We start from the raw sequence: 13,983 nt of genomic DNA, 5'->3' as shown, positions 1-13,983 counted from the left end.
AAGTGATGTGCGTTCTGATACCGAGTAAAATGAATGCTGGTATTGGCAATACAGATACCGATACTTAGTGCAAATATACCTAATGTGTCTAATAGGATTTAAAAAATAATGCATTTCAACTGTTGCTGCTTTTGAGGAATCATCTTCAAACGATATAAAATCACAGGAAAAAACAAATGATGTCGTTATTCTGCACTGAATGTGATATTTTATTTATATTTAACTCTCCAAATAGCCTACCGTAAAAGGATACATACACTTGCAGTTTTATAATACTACTGAGTGACACATTTTAATTGCCAGTCATTTTGCTAAATAAACAAATGACAGACTGAATGACTCAGCACAGGACGGTGTACCGCTGCGCTTGGGCATTACGTACTTACCTACTCACTAAAAAGTAGTTCCCACCAATCGCATTTCATTTAGACAAGATCTCAGTTTTAGTTACTTAACTCTGTGCTCCTGTTAATGGTATACATTATCTTAAATAACTAAAGTATCAAAAGTATCAATAGTTTGATTGGAGAATCAATATTAGAGCAGAAAGATCAGGTATCAGCGGTATTTATATTTCAGTATCCATCATTACTCAAAGTTTACTTATATAGCCCAAAATCGCGAGTGTCTCAAAGGGCTGCACAAGGCACAACGACATCCTTGGCTCAGATCCCACATCAGGGTAAGAAAAAAACTCAACCCAATGGGATGACAATGAGAAACCTTGGAGGGGACCACAGATGTGGGGACCCCCCCGGGCGACCGGTGCAATGGACGTCAAGTGGATCTAGCATAATATTGTGAGAGTCTAGTCCATAGTGGATCTAACATAATAGTGGCGGCGAGGATTATGTTTCATATAAAGTGCCCTGTCGTTCATTAAATTACATTTAAATGCGCTTCGTCGCGCAAAACTGGGCCCCCCTCAGGATCACAGGGCCCTACGCACTGCGCGTGTTCTGCCTAGACCAGTGGTTCTCAAATGGGGGTACGCATACCCCTAGGGGTACTTGAAGGTATGCCAAGGGGTACGTGAGTTTTTTTTCAAATATTCTAAAAATAGCAACAATTTAAAAATCCTTTATAAATATAAATACAAACTAGAGATGTTCGATAATATCGGGGTTTTTTTATCAGTATCGTTTTTCATTTATTTATTTTATTGTTTATTAAATCAACATAAAAAACACAAGATACACTTACAATTAGTGCACCAACCCAAAAAACCTCCCCCATTTACACTCATTCACACTCACAAAAGGGTTGTTTTTTTCTGTTATTAATATTCTGGTTCCTACATTATATATCAATATATATCAATACAGTCTGCAAGGGATACAGTCCGTAAGCACACATTATTGTGCGTGCTGCTGGTCCACTAAAAGTACTAACCTTTAACAGTTCATTTTACTCATTTTCATTAATTACTAGTTTCTATGTAATTGTTTTTATATTGTTTTACTTTCTTTTTTATTCAAGAAAATGTTTTTAACTTATTTATCTTATTTTATTTTATTATTATTTTAAAAAAGGACCTTAACTTCACTATACCTGGTTGTCCAAATTAGGCATAATAATGTGTTAATTCCACGACTGTATATATCGGTATCGGTTGATATCGGTATCGGTAATTAAGGGTTTGGTCAATATCGGAATATCGGATATCGGCAAAAACCCATTATCGGACATCCCTAATAAAAACCTATCTTTTTTTCCAAATAGTTCAAGAAAGACCACTACAAATGAGCAATATTTTGCACTGTTATACAATTTAATAAATCAGAAACTGATGACATAGTGCTGTATTTTACTTCTCTATCTCTTTTTTTTTCAAACAAAAATGCTTTGCTCTGATTAGGTGGTACTTGAATTTAAAAAAATTTCACAGGGGGTACATCACTGAAAAAAGGTTGAGAACCACTGGCCTAGACGGTGGGGCGGCCCTGCTCATACCACAGTTTGAGCAAACAGGCATTCCTTTGCGATGAATATAAGGTAAAGTGACTCCACAAGCGACGTGGCGAAGAGATGACACAAAGGAGACATGTAATGGACACTAATGACCAGCATGGCTAACGTGTCTTTGTTCAGAATAGACCTTCAAGCCTCGTGGCCTTGGAGGTAAAGCACAAGCATGTCAGGGATGCTGGGCTTCCATTTTCAGTGTGCGGGGCACATACGCGTCAGTCCTCACCTCGCTGACCAGCTTGTTGATTTTCCGAGCGTTCTTCAGAGCCAAGTTGTCCTCGGAGGTCAGACTGTGGTAATGCGATGATCCCTTCATCTTATTTAGATCTTTTCTGTATTTCAGCTGGAGAATGCAAGGAGAAAGACGGATGTGAGTTTGCTGGTTTAGTCTAAGAAGGACAACATATGGGGTTTAGCTTGCGAAGGTTCGATGACAAGGATGGTTATTGCAAGGAGAACACAATGAGCGATTAGTAATGCTTGGAGATTTATTTCCAAATAGTTTGCATGGTGACACAACTGATCCTGGCTCTGTTTTTAGCCGCACAGCCAGCAAGAGAGCCAGACAGGTTGACGTTCCATAGAGAATTCTGTCAAGATAATCAATCAGTTACTGGCCGGCATCATAACCATTTTATTAACTGAAACTGAATTATTGAAGCCTTGTGATACGACTGTATTTTCCGGACTGTAAGCCGCTACTTTTTTTCCCACGTTTCGAATCCTTCAGATCATTAAATGGTGCAGCTAATTTATGGGTTTTTCTTCTGTAACAGCCATAATGTTTTCTATTCAACAAATAGTTTTCATATAACACCGACAAAGACACTGAAAAGGTGTGTCAATGTTTGTGCAATGGCGCCATCTTATGTACGAGTTCGCTCACTGTAGGTGCTGCGTGTTGAGAATGTACTTCCTGTTTCGTGCCTTGAACCGGAAGTGTAACCCTCCATAGTGTTTCTGCTCAAAAGGATTCTTCATTCATCAATCCAAGCAACGTTTGTAAGTTCTACAATATAACTACAATTCATACTTACTAACCGTCCCATGTATGATGTCTGTAGGAGGGTTTTTATGCATATTTATTCGCACTGTCATGATGTAATAAAGCTAGCGTTGTTGGCGTTAGCAAATATGCTAACACATTTAAAAGTGTCTGTGTTAGTATTATTAACTTGCAATAGTATTATTTTTGTATTTTTTTCAGTTTCGTAAATTCACCAAAAGGTCAGCGTGGAGTTATTGAGTTTGTTTAGCTGATTGGAGACTTAGCTTCATGACGACGACTGTTTGATCAGCCGTTTTACGGGCACCGTTTGGAAACAATTATGGTATGTAAATAATCATTTTCAAAACTATGTTGTACTGGTATATGTCTGCAGCTTATAGTGCAGTGCGGCTAATATATGTAAAAATATTTATTAATTCTAATATTTGGTGGGTCTGGCTTAAATACGGGTGCGCTCTATAGCTTGGAAAAAACGGTAAATTAATTGTATCACTCTTATCATACTGCATACAGCGTTTTTTATGTTATAGTAAACTTTATTCTATGGATGTCCGATAATGGCTTTTTGCCGATATCCGATATTCTGATATTGTCCAACTCTTTAATTACCGATACCGATATCAACTGATACCGATATCAACCGATATATACAGTCGTGGAATTAACACATTATTATGCCTAATTTGGACAACCAGGTATGGTGAAGATAAGGTACTTTAAAAAAAAAAAAAAAAAAAAAAAAAAATAAGAAAAATAAATTAAAAACATTTTCTTGAATAAAAAAGAAAGTAAAACAATATAAAAACAGTTACATTGAAACTAGTAATTAATGATAATTAGTAAAATTAACTGTTAAAAGTTAGTACTATTAGTGGACCAGCAGCACGCACAATCATGTGTGCTTACGGATTGTATCCCTTGCAGACTGTATAGATATATATTGATATATAATGTAGGAACCAGAATATTAATAACAGAAAGAAACAACCCTTTTGTGTGAATGAGTGTGAATGAGTGTAAATGGGGGAGGGAGGTTTTTTGGGTTGGTGCACTAATTGTAAGTGTATCTTGTGTTTTTTATGTTGATGTAAATAAAAAAAAAATTAAAAATTAAAATTAAAATTAAAAAAAACGATACCGATAATAAAAAAAACGATACCGATAATTTCCGATATTACATTTTAACGCATTTATCGGCCGATCGGACATCTCTACTTTATTCCCTATTTCCTGTTATTTGGTTACCATCATATGTTTCCTTAGTACCATTAGGTGGTGGCGTCATTTTTTTTTAAAATTGGGAAGCCACACTACTTTTTATACTCACGTCACTGGCGTTTTCCTGAGCCTTCTTTGCCAGATAGTAACCGGGGGTTATCATCGCAGGGAAGCTTCCTTTGCCTCGCTGCTGCTCGTACGCTTCTGTGTAGGCAATCTGCATGAAAAAGTACACACGTCCATATTCAACCCCTTAAAGTTCCGTTTTTTTACCCTTAGGTCCAAAAACAGTCCCTTTCAAGAAACTAATACTGAATATATTTTAATAACAAATCTTTTCAACAAGTTCAGTACCCTTTTTTCGGGAAAATATTTCTGGAAAATCATCATTAGCGTTACAGTATAAAAAAAAAAATGTGGTTGTAAAGAGAGTCAATGGGTCCAAATAGGTCCCCAAGGTAAAGAGTGTAGGCACATTTTGAAAAAATAATCCTTTCTTTATACTTACTGGCCACCATGGCCGTAACTGCCATTGAGGATACCGAGGTCATGTCTTCTGTATTTTTTTAAGTGACAAAAAGAAGTTGATATGACTGACGCAAATGGTACTTTGTGTAGGACATCATGTGATCATCTTCTCACAATAAACAATCTTTGGTCATGAACTGCGGGCTGCAACTCCAGCAATGTAACACAATGACATCAACTTTTACTATAAACATCATCCGATCCGAAATGTGCTGTCAACATAACATTAACATTTAATTACACTGACATAGCTGATGTTGGTTTCATCTGAATGAACTGTCGGGGAAAATACCGTTTTCATGTCAGCCAAGTTCTGTTCACAGAGATCAAGCACGCCCGCCCTAAACTTAGCTCCGCGTAGGTCTTCGCGATCCATGGGGGGGCTCGTTTTACGTAAAGAAGCACAGCACATGTCAAATGTGTTATGGAATGACAAGGCCCTTAATATAAAATTTTACCCCAAACGTAAACAGAAAGTGGTGGGTTCGAATCCCGGTCATAATTGGAACTGTGGAATGGTGTTAAATGTATGTTTTATTGATGTTAAAATGTTTTAATACGCAAAACTTCAGCATATTAATAAAAAAGTAGACTGTTACAAAATCATATTGATTGTCATAGATGTCAGATAATATAACACGTGATAGTTCTACCTCAACTGCAAGCGTTTGTTATTCTGGAAATGCATTGTGTTGCTCAAGGTAATATTATTTATATGGTGCTGGGATACACATCATCTCAGCCTTTCAAAGCTTCTCTTGAACCACCAATTTTTGACCTCGGTATATGTCAAATCCTAGTTACGGCCCTGCTAGCCACATATATTTATCATCAAAACAATCAAATGAGCAGAAAGTATACAATTTGGGATAAGCATATTAAACCTGATTCACTAGGCGACAAATTTCGATTAACCCCTGGTGACAAAAATGTTCTCTCCCTCCGATTGCATCACACATATTTTAACAAGGCGTAAAACATGGATAACCTGGCTGATGTTTTCTGCGTTCTCTCTGGCGTGGAGCACATCAATCGCCGCCGCGTCTGCACTCGCTTTGCCCTTAATCTCCTGCTCGTACACATGACGGTACTTTATCTGCACATACGAGGAAACCATCAGTAACCAGTGACCAGCTATCTTGGACAATATACTGTACACAAGTGTATTTTCATGCTTACATTGCTAGCCTGTTCTGAGGCCTTTTTTGACATCTTGTACCCTGGCGTGAGATGTGCAGGGAAGCTGCCTTTGCCTCTATGTTGCTCGTACTCCTCTGTGTAGGCATACTGCAGCAAGAATATGAATTAGTTGCATGCACAATCGAATACACATTATTGGAAGCTAAGGAGTTTATGGGTGAACCGCATTGAACTAAGTGAAGAAAATTCTGGTATAAAACTGCATTAATGAAGAGTACTAGTGGCGTCCAACAGGGGCCTCTACTGGGACTCAGTCTGTTTAAATGTAATATTATACTATAAACTAATGCATTGCTGTTTCTTTTAATAAAACACAAGAAATCAGAAATACATAAAAATTAGGGATGTCCGATAATGGCTTTTTGCCGATATCCGATATTCCGATATTGTCCAACTCTTTAATTACCAGTACCAATATCAACCAATACCGATATCAACCGATATATACCGTCGTGGAATTAACACATTATTATTCCTAATTTGGACAACCAGGTATGGTGAAGATAAGGTACTTTTAAAAAATGTTTATAAAATAACATAAATAAATTAAAAACATTTTCTTGAATAAAAAATAAAGTAAAACAATATAAAAACAGTTACATAGAAACTAGTAATTAATGAAAATGAGTACCGGTAAAATTAACTGTTAAAGGTTAGTACTATTAGTGGACCAGCAGCACGCACAATCATGTGTGCTTACGGACTGTATCCCTGCAGACTGTATTGATATATATTGATATATAATGTAGGAACCAGAATATTAATAACAGAAAGAAACAACCCTTTTGTGTGAATGAGTGTGAATGAGGAGGAGGAAGTTATTTTGGGTTGGTGCACTAATTGTAAGTGTATCTTGTGTTTTTTATGTTAATTTAATAAAAAAATTAAAAAAATTAAATTAAAAAAAACGATACCGATAATAAAAAAAACGATACCGATAATTTCCGATATTACATTTTAACGCATTTATCGGACGATAATATCGGCAGGCCAATATTATCGGACATCTCTAATAAAAATAGTTTCTAATTTATTTACCAGTCCGTAACCTAATTGCATAGGGATACAAAAAGGGGTTACATTCATGGACTCACATCGCTGACAATCTGTCCTTGTTTCTTGGCCAGGATCACCTCCGGAGGGTCGACAAAGGCGGTGTACTTTGAAACTCTCTCCTCGTGTCCTTTTTTATATTCAAGCTGTAGGGATAGAACACAAAGAGCTCCTCCACGTTGGCTCTTTGAGACACATAATGATGCACAAAAACTTAAACTTACGTTGCTTGCCAGCGTGTTAGCGTTTTTCACGGCCTGGTATCCTGGTGTGATCATGGCGGGGAAGCTGCCTTTGCCTTTAGACTGCTCGTTCTCCTCTGTGTAATTTACCTGTAAACATGGCATCAGCTCACTACACCAATATTGTGACAAAATAATAATTTAATAAATGAAGATGGGAGTGAACTCACATCACTTACAGTGTTCTGGGCCTGGGACATAGTCACTATCTCCTGGTTGGTGTACCACGACTGCTGCTGGGAGAACTCCGACTGAGACTTGAAGGTCTGTTTGCATACAGAACACATCCAGCATTTTTAAATTTAAGTGGTACTAAGGTTTGGAGTACTAAGCCACCATGATCACTAAATGTCACTAAAGAGGGTTGAGGTTCCTGAAAATATAACCAACAATTTGGATTTAGAACTCCCTCTAACTGGCGAAAGGCCTGTCCCTCTCCCAGGAGCTCACCTGATTGGCCAGACGAGCTTTCTCCAGCTCCATGGAGCGCATGTCATGGTGGAACGTGGACATAAAACGGTCGCCTTCTTCACGGTACTTCAGCTACAAAGCGCACATAGACCACAAAACGTTAAAAGCCGAGGCCAGCGACACGTTTGCACAAGCGCACACTGGACACATGGCAAGGCGGCAGATCTTAGAGCCATTTTTAGGGAATTTGAAAATCGATTTGACACAAAATGGCTTGAGTAGCATTAACGGCGTCGGTTTACTGGCAGACTCACCCAGAGTGTTGTATTGGGGCATCTTTGGTTTAGGATATGATGTTTTATATTATATTGTGTCCAAACAGTTTGTAGGTATCACTTCTATAGAAAGTTATTTTAGTATTTTCAGGGAGAAAAAAAATTGTTTTTGGCGTTAAAGGCCATCAGAAACACATTTTTAAACAGCTCATGTTTCGATGCCAAAATTCTAAACTATATCAGTTTATAACCGTATATAAAAAAACGTTTAATCATATCGGAAGGCCTGTGAAGTACCACAGGATTCTGTTTTGGGGCCTCGTTAATTTTGTGAAACATGTTTTAAAACAGCTCATGTTTCTCTGCAGGGACTCCAAAGTTCAACACTAAATTAGTTTATGAAAATACGTTTGACATTTAACTGCAAAAACTGCACAATAATATATATAAAACCGTTTTGGTCATACTGAAAAGGCGTGTGAAGTACCACAGGGTTCTGTGTTGGGGCCTTGTTGGTTTGTGATATGATGTACATGTACCGTAATCTTCTAAATTGTTCCAACAGTCTATAGATATCACATCGATGAAAAGTAATTTTATGTGTTGATCACAACTAGTTTCTTGGGGGAAACGGAAGTTGATTAGATCAGAAACATTGTTTTAAAAAAGCTCATGTTTCTCCACAATCATTCCAACGTTTAACACTAAATGAGTTTATGAAAATATGTTTGACACTGCAAAAACTGCACAAAAATGTATATAAAACAGTTTTGGTCATACTGGAAAGGCATGTGAAGTATCACAAGATTCTGTGTTGGGGCCTTGTTGGTTTGTGATATGATGTACCGTATTTTTCGGAGTATAAGTCGCACCGGAGTATAAGTCGCACCTGCCGAAAATGCATAATAAAGAAGGAAAAAAACATATATAAGTCGCACTGGAGTATAAATCGCATTTTTTGGGGAAATTTATTTGATAAAACCCAACACCAAGAATAGACATTTGAAAGGCAATTTAAATTAAATAAAGAATAGTGAACAACAGGCTGAATAAGTGTATGTTATATGAGGCATAAATAACCAACTGAGAACGTGACTGGTATGTTAATGTAACATATTATGGTAAGAGTCATTCAAATAACTATAACATATAGAACATGCTATACGTTTACCAAACAATCTGTCACTCCTAATCGCTAAATCCCATGAAATCTAGTCTAGTCTCTTGCGTGAATGAGCTAAATAATATTATTTTATATTTTATGCTAATGTGTAAATAATTTCATACATAAGTCGCTCCTGAGTATAAGTCGCACCCCCCACCCAAACTATGAAAAAAAACTGCGACTTATAGTCCGAAAAATACAGTACCTGTAATTTTCTAAATTGTTCCAACAGTCTATAGATATCACATCGATGAAAAGTCATTTTATGTGTTGATCACAACTAGTTTCTTGGGGAAAACGGAAGCTGATTAGATCAGAAAAATTGTTTTAAAACAGCTCATGTTTCTCCACAATCATTCCAAAGTTCACCACTAAATGAGTTTATGAAATTATGTTTGACACTTGACTATAAAATCTGTTTAAACTCCTTACATAAAACCGTTTTATGCCTGTGGGGTACCACAGACTTCTGTGTTGGATATAAAGTAATATTCTCCGAACAGTTTGTAGATTTCACATTGATAGAAATTCATTGTATTTATTGATCACAAGTATTGTCTGGGGAAAGATTCCATTTTTGGAGTTAATCACATCAGAAACAAGTTTTTTAACAGATGCTGTTTATCCAAAATTGCAAAAATTGACTAATACACTAGGAGTTGTGGGGAAATCTTCAAAACAGCCTGATGTAAAACAATGTTAGTCATAGTAGATTGCTTGTGGAGTCCCATAGGGTTCTGTGATAGAGCCTCATCAGTTTATGATATGATGTCATGTTTTACAGTATTTTGTACCACAATTGTTTTTGAAAAAAGATAAAGCGAGAAAAATCAGTCGGTATATGCTATAAAGATCTAGAATTGAGGGTGAGAAGTCGACCGTCATAATAAATATCAACACGTTGAGACCCCAAATCCCTCTGGAGACGTACAGTAGATGAGGAGTTAACGAGCCTGCTGCTACTATAAGTCAGGAGCCTCACGTGGATTTTGAGACAGAGACGTAATAAGACAGACAGGAACAGGTGGAGGAGAGGAAGCGATGCCGGGCGGTCCTTTTTTTTTTTGCCCCTCTCTCTCCCCCTCTACTTGGTGTATAATTTTAGCCACCTGAAGCATAAAGTGGGCTTGAGCGAAGTCACCGAAATAACCCGAGGCGCACTCTCCATTCCACAGGGCTGCCATCACTAAAGAAAAGTTGCAGTGGAAGCCTGTTAAAGTGAAGTAATTTGAGCGCGAAACTTGTAAATGCGGGAAGCAGGGAATTTAGGTGCAAGATGATCCAAGCCTCCCTGAGGTCTTAACATAGACTCCTCCTGAGTCATGTCCCAAAAATGATAAATGATGGCTCTTATTGCAGAGACAATAACTTATGTTAGCCTGTCAGCAGACACACCTTGACATGGACAACATGACATCACCTCCTCACCTCGCTGCTGGCATTGCTTTGCTTCTTGGCGTTGATGTTGACGGGCGTCTGGTACACGCTGGTGAAGGTGTTGTTCCTTGGGTTGTGTCTGCAGGCGTAATCGTTGAAATAAGTCGATTTATATGACGCGGAAACAAAGAAAAGGGAGATGGCGGGAGTACTCACACTGAGCAGTATGGCCTCTTCTTGTGGCTGACAAAGTTGTTGGCTGTCAGCACCATCTTGCAGATGTCGCAGTGAAAACATGCTTTGTGCCAGTTCTGCGATGGATAAATCACATGATTATCCCCAAAGGAGTGAAGCTTTCATCCTTAAGCTAACAAAAGTGGCATTCATCTTATAGTGTAGCATGCAGGCATCCAGGCATGGTTTGTGTATAAAAAAAAATCATAATTTAAAGTGGATTATTTGGAACATTAACTAATTTGGTGGACGTTAATTTGTGTCTTTTCTATGAAAGCTTTTCTTTGACACAGAATTTATGTAACTGATTTTTTTTTGTGTTTAAATTTTGCGGACTGACAATTTTATTGAGTACAAATTTGTGAGCAAAAGTGTGTGTTTAAAAATTGTGTTTGTTAAAGTACAGCGTTTTATCATTCTGTGTGTAGAAATTCCGTATATCAAAGTCAGTGCAGAAAAGTTTAGTGCAAAAATATTTGTAGTTTCAAAACGCGAGAGCCACTTCCGATAAATTAAGACTGAAGCTGATCGATCCTGTCTCAGAACCAGCCAATGAGGTGTCAAGTTTGAAGTCACTTTCGATTTCTACACTGAATTTCTCTGCACCGAATTTTTATACACTTGAATTTTCCAAAACTTTATTTTAACAAACGGAATTTTTGAACACACAAATTTTACTCACAAATTTTTTTTCAATGAAATTGTTGGTATAATTTGATTTACTTCACAAAATTCAAACGCAAAAAAATCAGCTACATAAATTTGTGTCCAAAAAAGCCTTCGTAACAAAGACACAAATTAATCTCTGTAAATTCTGACTTGTTTAAATTTGGTAATTCTTTATTTTTGTCATTCCTACGGTACTGTATGTACAGTTGGAGCCAGGGGTGCTCCAAAAAATCGATTCAAATCCAAATCTCTATTTTAATTTACTTTGATTCTAAATCGATTAACTATTTTCTAGAATCTATTTAAAATCTTGTAGAAACTTACTTAATACTACATGTCATTAAAAAAAAAACTACAATAGTTCATATTTCTTGCGTAGAAAAGTGCATGTTAAGTTAAAGTTAAAGTACCAATGATTGTCACACACACTATGCAGAGAAATTATTCTCTGCATTTGACCTGCAGCACCTCCTGTACTACTTCTGTTGTTTTCAAATGTAGAATTTACAAAGAGGGTTGAATAATTTTCAGTACAACTGTAATTCAATTACATTTATTTTTGTTATTTTATTGATTTGACTATATTTATTTTATACCCGTTTTATGTTGTCAGTGTTGCCATAGATAAGATGACAACAAAATAAGACTCAGTGCGTGTATTGATGACCAATAACATTACATTTTAACAAACAAGACAACAACAAAATAAACAATCATTAGAGACTTCTTTGTAATACCTGGTCAATGCAGTTGATCTTCTCCGCTGGGTACACCACAAACCCACACCTTGCACAAGATTGCATCATGGGTCCTTTGTCCTTTTCCCCCCTTAAAGAAAACAAAAAGTTTTTAGGAAAAACCTCTCCGAGACAGTCCAGACTGAGTCTCTGCTTGTGGTAAACTTAGCTCTGTGACTGCTGCTGTGCCACTCTTACTTGACACCATGTCCCGTGATTGGACCGCCCCCATTTTGCACATAACATGGTAGACCACTGGTAGACACGGCTGTCTGTCTACAGGAGCAAAAACAGTGTCCACATGTCAATATATATGTGTAATGATCCCTCGTTGGACAATTAGGTCAACTTCTGAGACCTCGTTATGACACACAGGCGAAATGGTGTTACACGTTGTACAATAGCTATAGATAGATGCCAGATCAACTTTAATGACTAATATAAAGACGTACTCAGACTAAAGTAATGTCATTATTGACTAAATATATATATATATATATTTTTCCGGCAGTAATTTTTTCTTTTCGGTGCGGCCCTTCACTCTTAGCTAAACTAAACTAAACTAAAAAAATATATGATGTTAATTTAACAACATACAATTGTGTGGAGTTTAGAAACTACTGAAAATGGAAGTTAATTTGTTTTTACTATGAAATCTTTTTTTGGACAACTGAATTGTTTGTGTTTGAATTTTGTGAACTGAGCGGTAGAAAATGGATGGATGGATGGAATTTTTTTTTTTTACTTCAAATTATGCTGACAATTTGATCATATGAAAATTAGAGAACAAAATTTGTGATTTAAAAATCAATGTGTAAAAATAAATTCAGTGCAGAAATATTTGTTGCTTCAAAACTCAAGGCCTTTTATGGTATGGTGGCTTACAACCATCACTTTTCCCTGCTTTGTAAGGCCCGTGTCACGTGACATAAACTTGACACCTCATTGGCTGGTTCTCAGACAGGATCGATTTCTTCAGTCTTAAATTAAGTTTTGATTGATTGATTGGAACTTTTATTAGTAGATTGCACAGTTCAGCACATATTCTGTATAATTGACCACTAAATGGTAACACCTGAATAAGTTTTTCAACTTGTTTAAGTAAATCAATTAATGGTACAAATATATACTATCATCATAATACAGTCATCACACAAGTCAATCATCAGAGTATATACATTGAATTATTTACATTATTTACAATCCGGGGGGTGGGATGAGGAGGGTTTGGTCGATAACAGCACTTCAGTCATCAAGCCTACTCAGTGGCCTAGTGGTTAGAGTGTCCGCCTTGAGGTCGGTAGGTTGTGAGTTCAAACCCCGGCCGAGTCATACCAAAGACTATAAAAATGGGATCCATTACCGCCCTGCTTGGCACTCAGCGTCAAGGGTTGGAATTGGGGGTTAAATCACCAAAAATGATTCCCGGGCGCAGCCACCGCTGCTGCCCACTGCTCCCCTCACCTCCCAGGGGGTGATCAAGGGTGATGGGTCAAATGCAGAGAATAATTTCGCCACACCTAGTGTGTGACACAATCATTGGTACTTTAACTTTAACTTAACAATTGCATCATCAGAAATGGGCATTGAAACAGTGTAGGTCTGACTTGGTAGGATATGTACAGCAAGCAGAGAACATAGTGAGTTCAGATAGCATAAGAACAAGTATATACATTTGATTATTTACATTTGGTTATTTACAATCCGGGGAGGTGGGATGTGGAGGGGGGAGGGTGTTAGTCAAGGGTTGAAATTGCCTGGAGGTGTTGTTTTAGAGTTGTTTTTGAGTCCGAATGGACCATGTTCCGCGCCTCTATTGTCGAGGCGGCTGATTGGAGTTGTGGCCGCAAGGTAGTTGGTGCTTGTCGTGGCGGTAATCCTAGAACCCGTTGGTGGA

General features: G+C 37.3%; 1 protein-coding gene across 2 annotated transcripts in view; it reads right to left on the bottom strand.

Annotated features, from left to right (window-relative positions):
- nrap (nebulin-related anchoring protein) overlaps positions 1 to 13,983 on the bottom strand; it is a 46,604-nt gene that overhangs the window by 29,452 nt on the left and 3,169 nt on the right. Inside the window, exons 2-12 of one of the 2 annotated variants that reach the window (XM_061966701.2) lie at positions 12,087 to 12,362; positions 10,663 to 10,757; positions 10,498 to 10,585; positions 7,669 to 7,761; positions 7,389 to 7,484; positions 7,201 to 7,308; positions 7,018 to 7,122; positions 5,903 to 6,010; positions 5,712 to 5,819; positions 4,305 to 4,412; positions 2,195 to 2,311 (exon numbers count right to left, since the gene is read on the bottom strand). In XM_061966701.2, the coding sequence (XP_061822685.2) occupies positions 2,195 to 2,311; positions 4,305 to 4,412; positions 5,712 to 5,819; positions 5,903 to 6,010; positions 7,018 to 7,122; positions 7,201 to 7,308; positions 7,389 to 7,484; positions 7,669 to 7,761; positions 10,498 to 10,585; positions 10,663 to 10,757; positions 12,087 to 12,155 (1,095 nt within the window). In that variant the 5' untranslated portion in view covers positions 12,156 to 12,362. The remainder of the gene's footprint in view (positions 1 to 2,194; positions 2,312 to 4,304; positions 4,413 to 5,711; positions 5,820 to 5,902; positions 6,011 to 7,017; positions 7,123 to 7,200; positions 7,309 to 7,388; positions 7,485 to 7,668; positions 7,762 to 10,497; positions 10,586 to 10,662; positions 10,758 to 12,086; positions 12,363 to 13,983) is intronic. The other variant, XM_061966702.2, reaches the window with a different exon arrangement.

The sequence above is a fragment of the Nerophis lumbriciformis genome, linkage group LG11, assembly GCF_033978685.3.
Source record: "Nerophis lumbriciformis linkage group LG11, RoL_Nlum_v2.1, whole genome shotgun sequence".
Classification (NCBI taxonomy): domain Eukaryota; kingdom Metazoa; phylum Chordata; class Actinopteri; order Syngnathiformes; family Syngnathidae; genus Nerophis; species Nerophis lumbriciformis.
The sequence above is the reverse complement of the archived record's forward strand: the minus strand, read 5'-3'. Positions and strand labels throughout refer to the sequence as shown.